This window comes from Cryptotermes secundus, unplaced genomic scaffold (assembly GCF_002891405.2).
Source record: "Cryptotermes secundus unplaced genomic scaffold, Csec_1.0 scaffold1807, whole genome shotgun sequence".
In the NCBI taxonomy this organism is placed as follows: domain Eukaryota; kingdom Metazoa; phylum Arthropoda; class Insecta; order Blattodea; family Kalotermitidae; genus Cryptotermes; species Cryptotermes secundus.
This window is the reverse complement of record NW_019721029.1, coordinates 592,542-611,249: the sequence shown is the minus strand read 5'-3', so window position 1 is coordinate 611,249 and position 18,708 is coordinate 592,542. Positions and strand designations below refer to the sequence as shown.

At 38.4% G+C, this 18,708-nt stretch overlaps 1 protein-coding gene across 1 annotated transcript in view; it reads right to left on the bottom strand.

Annotated features, from left to right (window-relative positions):
* Nucleotides 1-18,708, bottom strand: part of LOC111875333 (transmembrane protein 132E) — a 536,521-nt gene that overhangs the window by 11,615 nt on the left and 506,198 nt on the right. Inside the window, exons 6-8 of the mRNA XM_023871491.2 lie at nucleotides 2,620-2,822; nucleotides 1,580-1,745; nucleotides 1,310-1,492 (exon numbers count right to left, since the gene is read on the bottom strand). Of these exons, the coding sequence (XP_023727259.1) occupies nucleotides 1,310-1,492; nucleotides 1,580-1,745; nucleotides 2,620-2,822 (552 nt within the window). The remainder of the gene's footprint in view (nucleotides 1-1,309; nucleotides 1,493-1,579; nucleotides 1,746-2,619; nucleotides 2,823-18,708) is intronic.

Below are 18,708 nucleotides of genomic sequence, written 5' to 3'. Positions count from 1 at the left end.
TCCTGCAGTTGTCTCTGTGCCTTAAAATATATATTTTTTTTATTTTATACAAACTAAACTGTGCTTAAAGCATCTCTTGGGACTGCATCATTGTCAGGCAGCAACATAGTGTGACATGTTGACCCCTACCTCCCCAGCGGCACGTAGCGGTAACGTAGCGCTCGCGTAATAGGCGAGTAATCACCCCGCCACTCTCCCCGCAGTGACGTCACGAGCGGAGCTGAAGTTAGCCGAGTCCCCGCATCCTGGTAGCTATGCAACGTGCAACGCACGGAGACGCGGAACCGCTTCCTACTGTGACGTGGCACTCATTACGCAACAGGCAAGCACTGTGGCTATATAACTGAGCCGCACAGCGGCTGCGAGTCAGTTGGAACGTAACAGTCGCCGAGTCGACTTGTAATGTGACAGTCGCCGAGTGTGTTATCAACGAGTTCTCAGTTCGCAAGTTACGAGCTACAGACGCGTGTGCGAGAATCAGTGATAGTTCGTGATAACCGGTTATATCTGGAGTGTGTAATTCAGGGAGACTTGTATAGCTCCCGCGTTATTGGTACGTGAAGACAAGTGAAGATTGTGTTCAGAGATTTTGTTGCAGGGTTTGTAAACTGTGGAAACCCGTAACTGTGTGATAATTAATTGTAGCCGATATTTGTAGATTGTTCAATAAACCAATTAACGATCTCTACGGCGTCTTCAGTAACGAAACACGTTACAATAGGTTGTTATATCAACAGAATGTTACTAGGTTCTATTTTCAACATGTGATAGGAACCAAAATCATCATACTAGAGATGCTGTTGAACAGAGAGGACTATTCTTCCATAATGTTGTTCTGTCTCTCTCTCTCCCTCTCTCTCTCACATGCACTCACTGTGCACATTGTTTAATTAACAATGCTTTCAATAGTTCAGGATATTAAAAGCCATCAACATGTAGCAGAGCCAAACCAGGCACTGACCTTGATATAGTTGTGTTGTGCCGGTTTTAATAAAGGAGCTGTATATTACAACACAACAGGAGGCATGAAATGAAAAAAAAAAGTAGAATGACTAATGAATGATGAATTGAGAAGGCCTATTTCAAGGTTCTGCCCACACATTCACCTAGAGAGACTGAGGAACGCTACAAAAGACCTCAGTCAGGGTAGCTGGTGTCCTGGACAAGATTCAAACAAGGCACCTTCTGAATACAAATCTGAAGTGTTACCACCTGAGCCAACTTTCTTAGTAAAATCACATTCATGTCATTACAGACAGTGCAATGGAATCATATTAGGATAATTTGAAAAGTAATGAAGGGTTCATACCTGGACCTCTGTTCTTCCAATGCTCCGACCTTGTAAAATACATCCATGCAGACTTGCTATCCGTGGATCAGATACTCGCAGTAAACTCAGCACTAGATCAGTGACGCGAAGCGAAGTTCGACGGCTTACAAAATAACTGACCCTGCCAGAATCATGGTCTGTAGCCAGAAAGTGGGCATACACCTGAGTGGTAAAAATAACTATTAATTACAACGAATTACATTTCACATAAGGCAGAAGCATGAAAGAACTGATTAAAAACTAATCTACCTCTACTGGACTTTGCTGGAAACGGAGACGACAAGTTGTGTGACGTTCTTGATCAATACCATTTCCTACATCCTCTGGCAGCTTGACTCCAGAGTTAGGCCAACCTCTGTATGCTCCAGGTCGATTGTTATGATTATCATCTAATGACCTTTTAATTTTTGCACCACTGGAAGAAGAAAACAGAAAGCATGCCATCTGTCACCTCTCACAGACAAAAATCAATGTTTCACATTCAATATTATTCACTGTAGTGGCGTTCTTAATAGTTATATATATAAAAGATTCGGTATGAATTAATACAGTACAATACAATATGAGTGAAATAATTTTTTCTCTTTTTTTTCTGACTCTTTATCCTCAATTTGAAATGTTGTCTGTGCCCTTGCCCTCATATGCACACTATGTAAAAGACTATATGAATACTATTACTTTCTACAAAACCAATTCTAAGTTAACCTGTTAAATTGATATTGATGTGAATGTGTGTTACATACTTAATCAATGTTGAATTCACTGTACAATAAAAGAAACCAATTTATTCCTTGCAACTGTTTAGTAGGATGAATTTTCTATTCAAACATTCTGCATCATACCAATCTTGAAAACTAAACCCTGATATTTCTGCCAGAGGGACATAATAATTTTAATCAAACAGAGTAGATAACCAGGATAAAAAAACAATTAAGATTACAGTAAAATATGAAAGTCACTTTTCCATACACTGACCATGTTACAATGGTATAGGTTTGAAGGTAAGGCTCCATACATTGTAGATTTCAGCACTAGATTGAAGTCTGTGGCCAGCTTTATGCACTAGTTAATTTGTCCATGGCGAAAGAATTCCTAGTACCCAGTGAATAGGATATTTTGTGGGCCCAGAGCTGGTCTGGTCTAGTTAGGAACCAGTAGCTGATCACTGAAACTATAACCATTTATTTTACTGGCCCAGCTATCCCAGCTCATTCATTCTAACAAGTTAAATTTATGGTTTTACTATAATCGCTTTTTTATAGTAATCCCTTATAGAGAAATTGGCCTACCTTACATGTTCTTCAGGCACTTTCCAGCCCTTTACCTGGCTGAGGCGAAAGTCAGCCACATTAACTTCCAAGGGAAACTCTGGCATCCATACTGTGAATTTGGCTAGGCCAGTGTAGGTGCCATATTTAACCAGGACTGAGGCATTAGATGATCCACGAATTTCAGAGCCATCCACATACACAGAACTGCATGATGATGATACCTAAAATGAAACAAAGGATTCATCTGAACACCTTGTCCATAGGAATCACTGATAATACTCTGGCAGAATGATTCTTGGCAGTTGAATCCAGCCCACACCCTCAAATCCTATTCCTTTCAGGTTCACTTCAATATTAGTCTTAAACAGTAACCCATTAACTGTTTACTGTTACAGTTGTAAGCTTAAAATTATTTAAAATGTTGTTAAAATTTATTTTTAAGACAGACATTGCCTGCAGCTGTTGCAGTCTATAACATAAGTAAAATTACGACTGAAGTCCATCAAATGCAACAATGTTTTTTAATGGTATAATATAACAGATCCTTTACATATTTCAGTCATTGGTGGTCATCAATGGAAGGCGACCAACACTTCAAAGAAAATGCTTCAGGTGTATTATATTCATGTGTTGTCCTATAAGGGTTAGAACACCAGTATTTAAAATATGTTTTGTTAAAAATAGGACTGTCGACTGATTAGAATCTTGCTTTGGGTCCCAATGATGGTCATATTCCTTCACAATAGGTTGTCTGCAAATATAATAAATTGCTCATTTCCATATTCCTTATTTTTATATGTACAAATATATGCGCAAATATAGTACACATATTTTTTATACTAATTTGTTCTTAATATATTAGCTACTAGTGACTGACAATTTGCCATAGTTGCATTGTGTTGGTCCTGCGTGTGTGGGCAGAGTTGTGGTGTTCTGTGCAGTGTGTTTCAAATTTTGTGTGGCTAAGTATCGAATGATTTCTTTTGGGTTTCATCTTTTTGCTTTATAGAATTTTCAGCTTCAAATATTAAGCTGTTTATGTTTTTAGTGGAGATGTTCCTATATTATATTTGCTCTATTTTATTTTATTATGACAAAACATTGTTGCAATTGATGGAATCCAGTCCTAATTTTACTTCTACGTGTATGTTGTTACAATTATTCTGAAGTAAGGTAATTCCAATAAGTTTTTTCTTGACTAAACATCAATCACTTCTTATTAGAAGCCATGAAATCATCTCTTCAGACCAGTCTTCTTTTAGGCGTTCTGTGTTGATATGCAAACAGTGAAGATGCGCTATATCTTACTCATCTTTAAGTTTCTCAACTGCTACCTCCTTAAGCATACAAAGCAAAGTTACAGTAGTCACAAGAATTTCAAAGTGTTCTGCTAATACAGGTGTATTAGAGTGATGGCAAGGTGCTGAGCATATGGTTTGACTGTATCAGATGTCTTCAGGGTAACTGACACATTACAGTCTGACTTGGCTGGCTATTAGTGAATTCAATCATGACAGTCCAGCTTGCCACATTAACATTAAGTCTCATGGTTTGTGATACAGTTCAACAAAGGTGAATCTTAAGTGTATGATCTTCATCATCACCGCTTAAAGAACCATGTAAACAACAATGGAGAATTTGTATGCCACAAAATCTCGTAACTTGAAAAGAGGTGAATTTATTTCAATCAAATTTTATGTTGGAGACAGTAAAAGTGCAAGCAAGTTGTTAAGCTAAGCATACTTTTCCTAATTGTTAACATACTGAAACAGGAAAAATGTTGAAGAGTATGACTGAAATGACATCTACATTAATGGTGTAATTTCTTTGATTCTTATCTGTGCAAATTGCATGTGAAAATCATATTATCCTATATGTACGCTATTTTTAATACAGGAGAATTAGTTTAACACTGGATCATATTAGATCAATAAAAAATCACTAGTTTAATTGCATATATTTTACACACTTAAGTTAGAAGAATTATTTTATAGTAATTAGTACAGTAGGTTGGGAAAAAATTTTTATCAATAGAAAAGCTCTCTATGGCATCTATGGCCATTTGTCGTCAATGCTGAAAAGTAGCAACTATTCGGCTTTGAGTGTCTGCAGTGCTTCTGATGGCAACAAACGATTTGCTTCCCTAATTTATTGACTGTGGGGGTTGATTCCGTTTCTATAAGATATTTCCATTAGGAGGGGTTGGGATCAGGAGAATATGGTTCCCAAGACCATCCATAGCCAAAATGTCTAGGAAAGCAATTCAGATAGTATGATCGACAAAATGCTCGTTGTGGGCAACCAAAATTGCATTTGCTGCGAAAATCACGCTACATTTGAATTATGTTACCAAAGGAATGAAGCATAAAAAAAAATACAAGCTGTTTCCACATACATCATCTGGTTAAATAATGACACAGGACACATTCTCCCAAACCTACGGTGCAAATTATCAACATAACTATTTATCTGCTCTGAGCATTATAAATAATATATGAAGTTTAAGCCGAAGAGTATTTTATGATTGACCATGTACAGTACAGGACTTAGGTTTGTCTCCCAAGAATCATTAAACTTAACCTCCAAATACCTCTCACACTACGGCTCTTGTAGACTATGGGTTTTCTCAGTCATTGGTTAAGCGGAGAACGCGATTCTATCGTTGGAATTTTCGCCCTATACCGCCACTGCATCGGAGGAGGAGGAACTACAGCAAACATGGGAACTGGTGCAGTCCTCGAATTCTTCTTTATTCCCTCTCAGAGGAAAATAATTCCTAATGCTGCACTCGGAAATTAAACTGAATCGAATCAATAAAATGGGAGGGTACAGGATGTTTTACATTATTGCATAATACCTCTATTTGTTAATTTAGTACACTTATGAAGCAAAATAATATTCATTCCTCGAGCTCAGCATCAGAATTACATGTAAGCGCTTGTGGTGAACATGCGAGTAAACAGTGAAATGGAATATGGTATAGGGATCGTTATTTACTTTTCATATAGTTGTGGGATGGGTTCACTGGTAATTTAATTTATGTTACGAAGCATTGGTACCTCATTGTGAGGTTCAAATTCAACATGAGCGCGGTTTTCTGTGGCTTATGTAATTAATGTGTTTTGCGATAGTGCAAGACGAGGCAGATTTTTGTAATATAGTAGGTTTTGACGAGAGGCTAGTCCCGTATAAAATATTGTACCTGTGGTTTTGTATTGGTACGAAATTCGTCTCTCACTTGAGAGACAAATGTGGACTTATCTTAATTATCTCATAGGATGCAACGCCGTGTAGTCCAGTGCAAGTTCACAGACGCTTAGGAGGAACACACTGCCTCTACTTCAGGGTCGAAGAGTGAGGTAAACAAGCAGTAAACAAGGAGACGGCGGCAAAAGCTCACCCATTTGCTTATTCGCGTGGGCGAAGCAAAATGGCTGACTATGGTATCGTTACTGTGTACAGAGGAATAAATTTGAATCTAACGTTTCAAATAATTAAGGATTCTTTAATTAAATATACGTAATAAAAACAATGCTGCATGGACCTATGGGTAATAATAAACAATTTAGTGTCATTTAAAGACGCCACTGAGACTCTAGCATTTCTGTGAGCTGTGCATACGCGTCGAATTGCAAGGGCGTATATCTGTATCGTATTGGTTTGCGAGAGAACTGTGAAATTATATTACGAAAGTGACTGTATTATACAAATTATATTTCTTAAAAAATTTGAAAAATATCCCGATTTTATTTCAAACCCCTGCCTACAAAGTTATAACAGTTCCGGTATCTTCTGTGTTTTACGTTCTATAATTTCGATCTTAGAGCATGTCATTTGCACCACTTTTTCCGTCAAATGAGACAGCTTGGTTAGCTTTAAGGTTTTCTCACAAGGAAGAAAGTCACGTGCCACAGATGTGGTGGTTCATGAAAATGAGGTTAGGGCATGGGAAGGAATGTACAGTACTGGCTGATGGTGGTGGTGTAATGAAAGAGAGGTAAGGGAATAAGCTGACGTTGCTATGGTTACGACTCATCTCATCCCATTTCATTTCACCCTTCATTGTGTTTGTCTCTTTTTTGTAATTCTCCGACGTATTTCTCTCTTCTACTTCCTGTTCTCCGCTTAAGTTTCACGAAGGAACATCCATCCAGAACAGGAGAATTTCTCAACCACTTTTGGTATCTCCTTCACAGTGTCTTTTTTCAGAAAACAACATATACAAAGTACTTTCTGACTCTTTCATGCAGAATCCACAATTAAGACTTTTAGCTAGAGTAAACGGCAATGAAGCCGGTCACGGTAGCCGAGCGGTCTAAGGCATGTACTGTCTTCGCTCGCTTGGAAACCGGGATCGTGGGTTCGAATCCCACTCAGGGCATGGATGTTTAGTTTGTGTGTGTGCGTTTTCTGTGTTTGTGTACAGGTAGAGGCCTTGCGACGAGCTGATCACCCGCTCAAGGAGTCCTACCGAATGTGTAAGATCTAGAAATACCGAAGTGAACGGAGAAGTTCATGGCCTAGGCCCACTGGGGCTGTAGTGCCAAAGAAAGGGGGAAAGAAAACGGTAATGAATCTGCACACATTCCATCCCCATGCGCGTCAGTAAATATATCAAAGAGACACGGTGTTTGTGACTTGACCTTAGTATGACCCAAAGTCTGAACACAGCCATCACTAGTAATACAGCACACAATAACATATTTGCTAACACTCTGTGGCTGCAGGAAGTTATTAAAGCGAATTTACACATCCTCGATCTCACAAAAAATTCTCGTATTTGCGTACAACTGCAGATTGTAAACTGTTCACAGAGGAACGTGGATAAGATCCACAAAAATGGGCAAAGAAATAGAGGCATTAAATTACTCATAAATATCTGATCGGGGGTGAGCCTGCTTCTCGAAAATTTGGGTATATACGGAATAATTTAAATATAAATATACAAGTAATTACTAGTAATATTTATTTATATAATTAGTATACAGAAGACCAAGACGTAGGTGGGTGGACAATATTAAAATGGATCTTAGAGGGATAGAATGGGGTGGTATGGGCTGGATCGATCTGGCTCAGGATAAGGAGCAGGGGAGGGCCCTTTGAGCTGGTAATGAACCTTCGGTTTCCATAAAATGCTAGGAAGTTCTTGAGTAGGTGCACAATTGGCGGCTTCTCAAGAAGGGCTCAGCTGCATGAAGTTAGTTAGAATATACAGAATGCCCCAGGAGGAAAGGTAAATGAGAGTTCATATTATTGGTCATTCTAAGCATAAAACTGTATATGTACATATGTTCTGTTCCGAACGGTTTCCGAGATAGAGCTGTTTCACTGTACAGACGAGCAACACGCCATGCCCTCACACGAACTGCAGAGTGCATTGATGTTGACGGTGGAATTTTTTAAAATACAGAAGTTTCACAAACTTTCAAAAACGCCAGCAGCACTGTAGTGCCATCTGTCACCGTCGAGACGCAGTTCTTCACTTACAGTGGATGGCAGTACTGAAATGTTCTGCTTGCGGCTTTTATCTTAATCGATTTTAGGGTTTCCCAGTCGACGTTCGCTCACAAATACAAGCAAAATGCATTTGTGGAATTGTAACTGCGACTGCCCAAAACGCCAGCAATTGACAAATTAATTAATCTTCAATGACGAATATTGTTGAAATGTAAATCAAACTGGCGATGCATATTCTTGTAAATATTACAGTCTACATACAAGTAACGAAAACCATAAACAAAGAAATTAAGAAATAATACTAAAACAAACGCTGACCTGAAAAACAAAAATTTATAGGTGGGAGAACGGGAGGACGTTAATCTGATTTTCTGCACTGAAAAAATAAGCAACTCTGAGTTCACTGATCTTTAAAGTAGACATTTTAACATAGTCTGTGGTCTTCCGGGTCATGGAACCGTGAAGTTCCATGAGCAGTTATCAACCTTCCGGAGGAACCTCCTGCCTCCATATTCAGGGTAGAAACTAAATGGAGGTAACAGGTTCCTCCTAAGCATTGGTAACCACAAGCAGGGCTTCACAGGGTCATAATTCATAATTCAGAACACCACAATCTTAATTTTCAATGCCGTGAAATCCTCAGATATCATAAACGATTTAATATTTCTAATTCAAAGTACTTAAAATTAAAGAGAGCATTGAGGAATATTCTGGGAAGAATCTTAAATTCTTAACTGCCATGGCAACAAGTCAACAAACAAATTGACTCATTAACTACCCAGCCAACGAACCAACCAACAAACAAATCAACAAACTAACTAGCTAGCTAACTGACTATCCAACCAACAAACAAAGTAACTAATAAAGAAATAAACAAAACACTAATTAACAGACTGAACTGAATGGCAGACTAAACGGCTAGCTAAACGACTGACAGGCCGGTCACGGTAGCCGAGCGGTCTAAGGCATGTTCTGTCTTCGCTCTCTTGGAAACCGGGATAGTGGGTTCGAATCCCACTCAGGGCATGGATATTTAGTTTGTGGGTGTGCGTTTTTCTGTGTTTGTGTACAGGTAGAGGCCTTGCGACAAGCTGATCACCCGCCCAAGGAGTCCTACCGAATGTGTAAGATCTAGAAAAACCGAAGTGAACGGAGAAGTTCATGGAGGTAGGCCTAGACCCACTGTGGCTGTAGTGCCAAGGAAAAAAAACGACTGACTGAGTAATCAAGCAAATAATTAACTAACTAACCAACTAATCGACCGAGTAACAGAGCTTTGTTTTTTACAGAAAACATGACTTAAACTTATTGGACGTTTTCATAGCTACTTTCTATCTTTTTTGTAAAGATGGAAGGGAAGCTGAGACTTCTTCTACCGTTTTCGTTTATCGTTAAGTCATTTAGCTGATTATCGCAGTGTATGTAGCACATTTTTGTATTTGTTGTATCTTGGATACTGTCCATGACGATTTCCAACAGATATAGCCCATAGTAGGCTGTCCTAGTTTCCCTAGGTATGCTGGAGAGAAAGAAAGGCCTTCACAAAGAATATTACTTAAAAGTGGAACATTCTGTATGCTACCATTATTTTACATGAAACGTGCCATGTTAGAGTTGTCTGAAACAAGAATATTCAGTTCGAAGAGAGCCTCTGATTCCGGCAAAATAATAACTTCGAATTTTTACTAAGCGAGGATTTCAATAAAATAATTAAATGCTAATACATTTAATTTCTGCAACACGTTTTATTCTACTGATAAGATATTTCGGATTTTCTTAATGTAGACTAATGACTGCAATCAGAAAACTTGTTTTATTTTAATAAAAGAATTTTTGAGCCAATTTTTTATAGACTAATTGTAATACACCATTAACTCCCGTCAATTTTTAAATTCAGTGCGATTAATTCACATCAAATAACTTATAAAGTATATTGCATGTTTATAGTAATTACTTCAAAATCTGTTTCGAGTAAGTCTGGTCCCTTCTGAGGGTCATTTCAAATTCAATACTTTAAATATATTATTTCATCCGTAATAATTGTCTTCACGACTATTAGTTGTCAAAAGCTGGAAACAAGCAATAAACCGCGTACGATCTTCAACTATATTGTTGTCGTTTTCAACTGCTCATGTTGTAAGCAGCGGCGGGTGTCGAAGGAAGGGTCTGTGACAATCCTGGCATCTGCGGGTCTGGCTCGGGCTATGGGAACATCCACTGGGACGATGACAGTAAAGATGACAATGACAGTAGCAAGCACAGGCGACTTAAGGTTTAACGTCAGAACATATACACGGCGCTGGCCTGGTAAACCTACATTTTAAAATCTTTAATTTTATCACAGGTGAGAGACGGAAAATGAACACTGGATTTCTGGTCTCAAACCCGAGGTTCTTGGTTGGTGTTACAAATATAACAAGATGGCACACACTCAATAATTTAACATTCTATACACTAATAGTAAAATTACGAAGCAACATGTAAACAAAAAAGACTTTATAATTATTTATATATGACCAGATTCGAGCATGAAGGAAAGGAAAATAAGAAGATGGAACAAAAATAGATATCTTTCTTCCGCATAATCCAATGTATATGCAAGTGAAGCTCAAGACACCGTCTTTGATCTGTTCTCAAGAATTATATGAAACATAGGAAATGATCAGTGTGAATCAGATGTTATATTCTCCCAATTCTGCGGTTTTTACGCTGTATAAGGACACTATTTCACTTGCAGGGACTGTATAGCATGAAGGTCGCTACAGTTCCTTATTAGAAGGCTTTATCTCGCTATTAACCATGTGAGACTGAGGAAAATCGTGATAAAATCCAGGCAGGATAAATGGTACCTCGACTAAGAGTTGCGCTGGGTGCCCCCGAATACTGGTGCAGGGGGTAGCCACTACACCAACCAACTCCATCATAGGGCCGCGCCATAGCTCAAGCGGTTAGTCGCTGGCTTCCCACCGCGGCGCCCCGGGTTCCATCCCGGGCCTGGTCAAGTGGGATTTGTGGTGGACAAAGTAGCGCTGGGGAGGGTTTTCTCGGAGTGCTTCGGTTTCCCCTGCCAATTTTCATTCCACCAAATTCCCCATCATCATAATCATAATCATCCGGGGCAGGCTACAATAGGCCAATTAGTGGCCGCTGTGCCGAGTGGACCCAGTTGGACTCCACCCCCCACTATGGGAATTAAAAAGAAAGAATTACTCCATCATACTGTTGCCAATGGTTCGAATGTTAATTAAGACGTAAGTATCTCTAAACAGGCCTGAATTATCTGATATACTCGAATACTCCCTGCTTTTATCCTTGCTGTATATTATGCACACGTCAGAAAGGAATGAACCAAGTGTTCGTGAGATAAAACAATGGGAAAAAAGAAGAAATTTTCCTCTTCAGCAGAGCTTTCCGTCCTTCCCTGCACATCGACAGCAGATCTGCAGTGGGTGTCAATTGTGGATCTACACTTCATGCTGCAGCTGTACAATACAACCATGCAAGAAGAAGACAGAGAAATAGAGATTTTAGGGTTTAATGTTGCTGAGAATTCCATTTGTGCTTCCAAATTTTGCGTTCATATCTGTTACTTTTTTATTACTAGTGGGGTGGGACTAAGTCCCTTGTACTGCGGTCACTTATGGCCTATTGTACCAGCCCAAGATGATAGGCGAGGGTGATTGTGGAGCATTTGGTGGAATGAAGATTGGCAGGGGAAACCGAAGTAGTCGGAGAAAACCTGCCACAGCGCCACTTTGTCCACCACAAATCCAACTTGACCAGACCCGGGATCGAACCGGGTCGCCGCGGTGGGAAGCCAGCGACTAACCGCTTGAGCTATGGCGCGGCCCACTATGTGTTAGTTTGTATCTATATGTAAGACCGGGACAATACTACTAGACGAATTAACCTTTCCGTATTCCACGGAATATCATATTTCTGCCAAAATGGGTTACCTTTAGAGCGAAAGCTAGACTTACGGAATTGGTGCACCCTTTTGCGTGTGTCTTATTTCTTTGATAAGCATTACACGGATTAACAAATTCTGGTGAAACTTGATATGAATGTCATGCCATTTGAGACCTTCTCGTTTGCAAACTCTTCATTAATCATAGCAATAAGTTGACAATGCGGAACTCTGAGCGACATTTAACATTACTGATCTCAAATCTTAAGGATAGTAAAGTGGATACGAGATAGAATACTTGCAGATCTATTCCTGGTTAGATTATGTTCTTATTTTACGTCACTGAGTTAAGTGTGGAATATAATATGGCTGATTGTGTATCGGGAAGCGATATGGAAGGAACCAGATTATTTAACGTATTATTTCTGGATTTGCCTGGAGGAAACATGAAATTTTGCGAGAAAATCCACTGACTGCTGCAGCTACTATTCCGAACTGGTACTTCCCGAACGCAGTCAGGCGCCAACCCGTTATATAATCGAACGGGTTGGCGCGTTCGGGAAGTACCAGTTCATAAATGTAAGAAAAAATATTTATAAAGTCTTATTGAGAGAAAAAGCAACTTAAAAGACCAAGAAGTAGATATGAGCATAAAGCCAACACGAATAACAGGGTAACAGTTTGGCTATGTGAAAGGAAATGAAGTGGCCCGGGTTGTGACATAGTGTCGGTCTCTCGTGGGACAGTAAGAAACAGCAATAAGAGCAAGGAACTCAAACTCATGTTTCATAAATGGAAATCCAACATTTCTATCGTGGGTATGACACCATCTTACAGAAGCTGCTGTAGCTTATGTTCACAAACGATAGTCCCGAAGCACACAGAGGCCAGATGAGGCTGGCTGCATGCCACTCTCAAGATGGTGTCGACGGATTTGATTGATGTATGGAACATGAAGATTGGAAGATTAGTCAAATGTCTTTTCACTGTCACATTTTATACCAAGGACATGACTGTTAGTTCACAGGATCAGTATTTGTTAGGAGAAGCACACTCTTACCCAAATATGTACTGTAGCATACAGAATGCATCATACAGGTGCTGACAGGATCCGGTGAAGACAGTTACTCCTTGCTACTTAACCACTCATGTCAGACATACATTTCGCTGCGTTCGCCTTCATGCGGAGGATTTTAAAGGAATAAGAACATTAACTCCCCACAGAATTCCCTTCGTGTGTTCGTTATTATCCATTACGGCATAAGGACGGAATTGTGGTGGCTAACTAGAGGATGAAAGACCGGGGTTCGATTTCCAGCAGGAGGAAGAAATTTTATCTTGCCTATGACATCTGTACAGGCTCTGAGGTCCACGTAGCCTCCTATTCAATCAGAACCGAGGGATCTTTCCCCATGAATAAGGGGCTGGAGCGTGAAGCTTACCACTCGGGGTTAACATGGGTCGAGGTCGAATAACGAGAATTACAATGGAAGTTTGTTGTGGTCAGTTATGTGGACTGTGTCCCCTTATGGGGTGTATGCAGTGGGAGCATCTCCGTCACTAAAAACAGTTCCAGTCGGAGGCACTTGAATTCGCGGCTATGGGGTTTTGTATAATAATAATCATAACTATGGGTAGAATTTGTTTGTGAAACAGCGGAACTCTGATATTATACATACTGTATATTGTTAAAGTAAAAGGAAAATGGTACCAAGTTGAGCTCACCTGACGTATTGCTTAGTGTCACCTTCCTGTTTACATAAGAAGTCACCGGTAACCGACAAGAAAGTAAGTTATCACATGACCCTGCTTCTCTAAAACCTTGTGTTCCTTTCTAGACATGATGCCGCTAATGAAGTTATTATGCAGTCACTAACCAACTTTACTTCTCTTCTCCTACGTCATGCAGGACAAACCGATAATAGCGTAGTGACGGTATCACTGTGTTGTCAAACTTGCGAACTTCAGCAGGGCTCAGCTTTCATTGTTTTACAAACAGCAGAGATAATAACGCTCTGGTTCTTGTCAGAAGCAGGATATCAAAGGTCATATACACGTAACCGGGAGTTAACATATGATTATCATCTTTATGAATGTCTTGCACTTAATTAATTCGCTTAGTGGACTGGGTCCACTCGGCACGGCGGCAACCGATTGGCCTATTGTAGCCTGTCCAGGGTGATTATGATGATGGAGAATTTGGTGGAATGAAGATTGGCAGGGGAAACCGAAGTACTCGGAGAAAACCCGCGTCAGCGCCACTTTGTCCATCACAAATCCCACTTGACCAGACCCGGGATCGAACCCGGGCCGCCGCGGTGGGAAACCATTGACTAACCGCTAGAGCTATGGCGCCGCCTGCACTTTAACTTAATTAAGTTCCTTGTATAGCTATTTCTGTTAATGAGTTTAGCTTCTCTTTATGTGAAGTTTCAGGCTAATAATGAGGTATTTCTCAGGTTTCGAAACCTCAGCTGCTTGCTGCTGTCTGTTGGGCGTGCTCATCCCGTCCACTTGTTCCCTGAACTGTATATGTACTAGAATTCCCTGTGCTCCTTAATTCAATCAAGTCTTCCCCTAAGCCAGTCTCTGCTGGTTGGTTGCTGGAATCTCTTGCTGTCTCTCAAATTCTGAGATACCTTCCCATTTCATCTTGTCTTGTTTTCGGAGGCCGTCCTCCTGCTCCATCCCCCGCTTGAATTTCTTCTTCCTGCAGCTATCAATTCCACTCTTGCCCTCTCTTGTCAGTCCCCATTGACACCTCCTCCCTCCTCCCGTCAGTCTACGTTAATGAGACCCCAGAATCTAGGATATAATCAGCTACTGGTTTGAACTTGCTTCAGTGTGAGACCTGTCTGCTTAGGTTGAAATTTGCCACATGGATTCCCTTGATCCTTGTGTTGGAACCATCTGCGGGTTCAGGTTTGTCAACTGCTGGCATTATGAGATCAATGACTGTAAAGTCGATATGCTTGCATCTTCCCTTGTCATCGAAACTTTACATTCTGCTTGTCGGCGCACGCCCTCCTCTCGCGTCCGCACCGCCGAACACCGGATGAATTCTGACAGAAGATTGTAGTGTCAAAGAAGTTGCGACCGTTACTCATGTTTCCATAATCTGTAGGCATTGGAAAAATGAAGGAATCCACTCTTCTGTAAAATGAAATGTTAAAGCCTGGTTGACTTCATGCATTTATGATTATTAAAATATATTTTCTAGAATGAAATTTGAGAGTGATCTTTTCAATTAAGAGATTCCTCAGAGACTTGATCTCGGATAAAGAATAGTCTTTTAATTATTTGTTAAGTCCTGTATTTCTGTCGATTTCATATGTAACTGTATTTATGCAGTAGGGTTTGACAATAATGGTTTTTGATATGATTTAAATATTGCCACTGTTAGGGAGAGAACACGTTTATACTATACGGAAATCTTGAAATAAGACTACGATCACTCAGCTGTATCCTTAATTATGGTCGAACGTACAGAGACAGTCACTAAATAATGTCGAAAATTAAACTCTGGCGACTAAGTTTTGTTGCCATGCCATCATGAAAATTATGCATTAATGCTTAATTTTCTTGTTTTAAAATGAAGCGTAAGAGCCGAAATGTTAACTGTCATGAATTCTCAAACAATGTTAATAAGAGTATTGCTATCAGACCAACGCAGTAAACCCTCATTACAACGGAGTAATTTTGGAAGGGGGGGCAGGCTGTCCGTTATCGCTGATGGCTTGCTATAACCGAGTGAAGGGGTATTCACGGAATTACACCATATGATACATAGCTAATAAACATGGAAACACATAAAGTGATGAAATAAAGGTTTTTATATTGGTGTTCTTTTTATTTAAATAATTTTCTAACTACAAAATCTTCTTAGTGCCTCAGAATCTCTAAAAATTCACAACTGCACACAGCAAATTTTTTTCCGTTATATCTGAAACCCGTTACGTCTGTCTCTGTTATAACGAGGGTTTACTGTCTTATATAACATTATATTTGCATATTTAAGCACACAACTACTGAACATATTTTCAAGCACATTATTACTTTGACAAAACATTCATTTAATTAAGATAACTTTATAAAATAATTCGATATCGACATAGGTGTTCGATAGCGACATGTTAATTTATTAGATGATTAATAACCTTGCATTATACAGTTCAACCATCATCGCACATCTCCTACCAAACCTGGAATGTAAATTACTATAATCCGATAAAGACTCTGTACAGAAGTGGCGCATTGAAAATTGTACGAAAATTTACGTACTCAAAACAAACATAACTTCTTTCATTTATAAAAATAACAGTATCCATTTTAATTACTTTTTGGGTGATCTATTAATCGTAAAAACTGATTCTGTAAAATGGCTTGGGGTTATGTTAAATAGCAAACTGCATTTTCATCGTCATGTTGACTGCTTACATTCTGAGGCACTAAAGCTGTTAGAAGTAATTCGTTTCATCACATGATTTTTCTTCTTTGGATATCCATGATTATGATTTATTCTGACCGTCTTACAGTGCATACATTTATTCACCTTACTCTTCTCTCTTGCACTACATGTTTCGGCACTGAAGTGCCATCTTCAGGTGCTTTTTGATGTACGTCGAACTACTTCATTGCATGCCCTGTTGTCTTTATACTAAAATAACTAAAATATATATTCGTCATATATATTGATAAATTTTAAATATTAAAAATATTAAAACTGTTCAGGATTTGTCATCCTTATGTCTCTCTCAATACGCGGGTCACACCCATCTTCTTCTATCGGAGTATTCTTCCTACTTTCATGTGTGTATCTGTAACGTGAAATTGTTATTCATTAATACCGCGTTCTGAATTATATTTGTTACGTGTGGTATTATAACGTTTAATACTCACTGTGCTTTGTGTTGTGTATTGCTCCTGTGACTGCGTGTGTTATACTGCTGGGCCTGCTGGGTATGTGTGTATGTGCTGTCTTCGTTTTGATTGAGTTATGATGTTGTGGGGATAGGTGGTGGGGTGTTGTTATGTTGTTCTGTGTAGATAGTGTGTAATTCGTGGTATATTGGGTTATTTATTTCTTTATTTATATTGTTCATATGTGTGTTTTTCTTTGTCGTTCTGTATATATGATAGTTCTTCAATATGTTCAAGTATTGCCCCTTCCTACCTGTTGCTATACTCTAGAATACTCTAGAAGATGAAATAAACCAAAAACTACAACACGAAATGAAAACAACATATTTAAAGCAACAACAAAAACTAAAAAGCATGGAAGAAACCCAAACAACAACAAACAACCATAACAACACAAATTTACACGCGTAAAAAATTGTACGAACACACACTTCACACAAGACGAAATTCAGCTCTTAAGCAAAGGGCTAAAATACAATCTACACTATAAAAACAAAAAATGGATTGAAACACTAGCTCTCGAAGCAGAAACAGCAATAACAAAACTAGATATAACAGAACACAACTACTATAGACACGTAGTTGCGAAGCAAATCAAAGAAATTAGCAAAAACAAAGATATCCATAATAGCCATAAAAGTAAGAGAGAATGGAAATTAGCTATGAATATAAAAAGAAAAATGCTAGATAACAAATTAATAGCAACAAAAGCAGACAAAGGAAACACACTAGTAATAATAACAGAAGAATAGTATCAACAAAAAATAATGAAATTTATACATGAAAATAATTTTACATTGATCAACAAAGACCCAACACTACAATACCAAAATAATATTAAACAAACAATAAAACTATGCACAAACACAATACAAAAAGAACAACAATGGAAATACACAAACATGAACCCCACGGCCCCAAATTTACACGCGACAATAAAACTACACAAAAACAACACACCTATTAGACCCATAATTATGGGTCTAATTGATTATAATCAATTGGAGAAATGCCCCAGCATACCAAATAGCAATAATATTATCCAAAACACTACAAGAATACTTACAATTGCCAAACACATATAATATACATAACTCCATACAATTAATGAATGACCCAAACACCATTATAATAAATGAAAACATAAGATTGTGTTCATTTGATATAGAGAACATGTATACAAACATACCTAAGAAAGATATAATGAACATAACTAAAAAAATACTACAACACAATCATAATACAGACATAAATACACAAAGATAAATTATGTGCATATTGAATACTATACTAGACCAAAATTATTTTCAGTATGAACAAAAATATTACAAACAAACAGATGGTTTAGCTATGGGAGCTCCAACATCTGCAATATTAGCAGAAATATACATCCAGAACATGGAGCACACACAAATATACAACATATTAAAAAATCAGAAAATAATTGGATATTTCAGATATGTTGACGACATACTAATATTGTATGATATAAACAAAACAAATATTGACAACATGATTGTGGAATTTAATAAACTGCAGCCAACGATAAATTTCACAATAGAGAAATGGAAAAGTTACAATTCTCAATCCACCGAAAACACACTGCAACGTACAGTATAATACCAAGTGACTCATGTCACCCACAAGAACACAAGATATCTGGTATTAAATACCTCATAGATCGAGTAAATAACTACCCCATCACCAGAGTAGCAAAAGATAATGAGATAGAAACTATAAACAACATACTCATAAATAACAAGTACAACACAGATATAATTACAAAACTAACTACAAATAACAGAAAACAAAACATTGCAAAA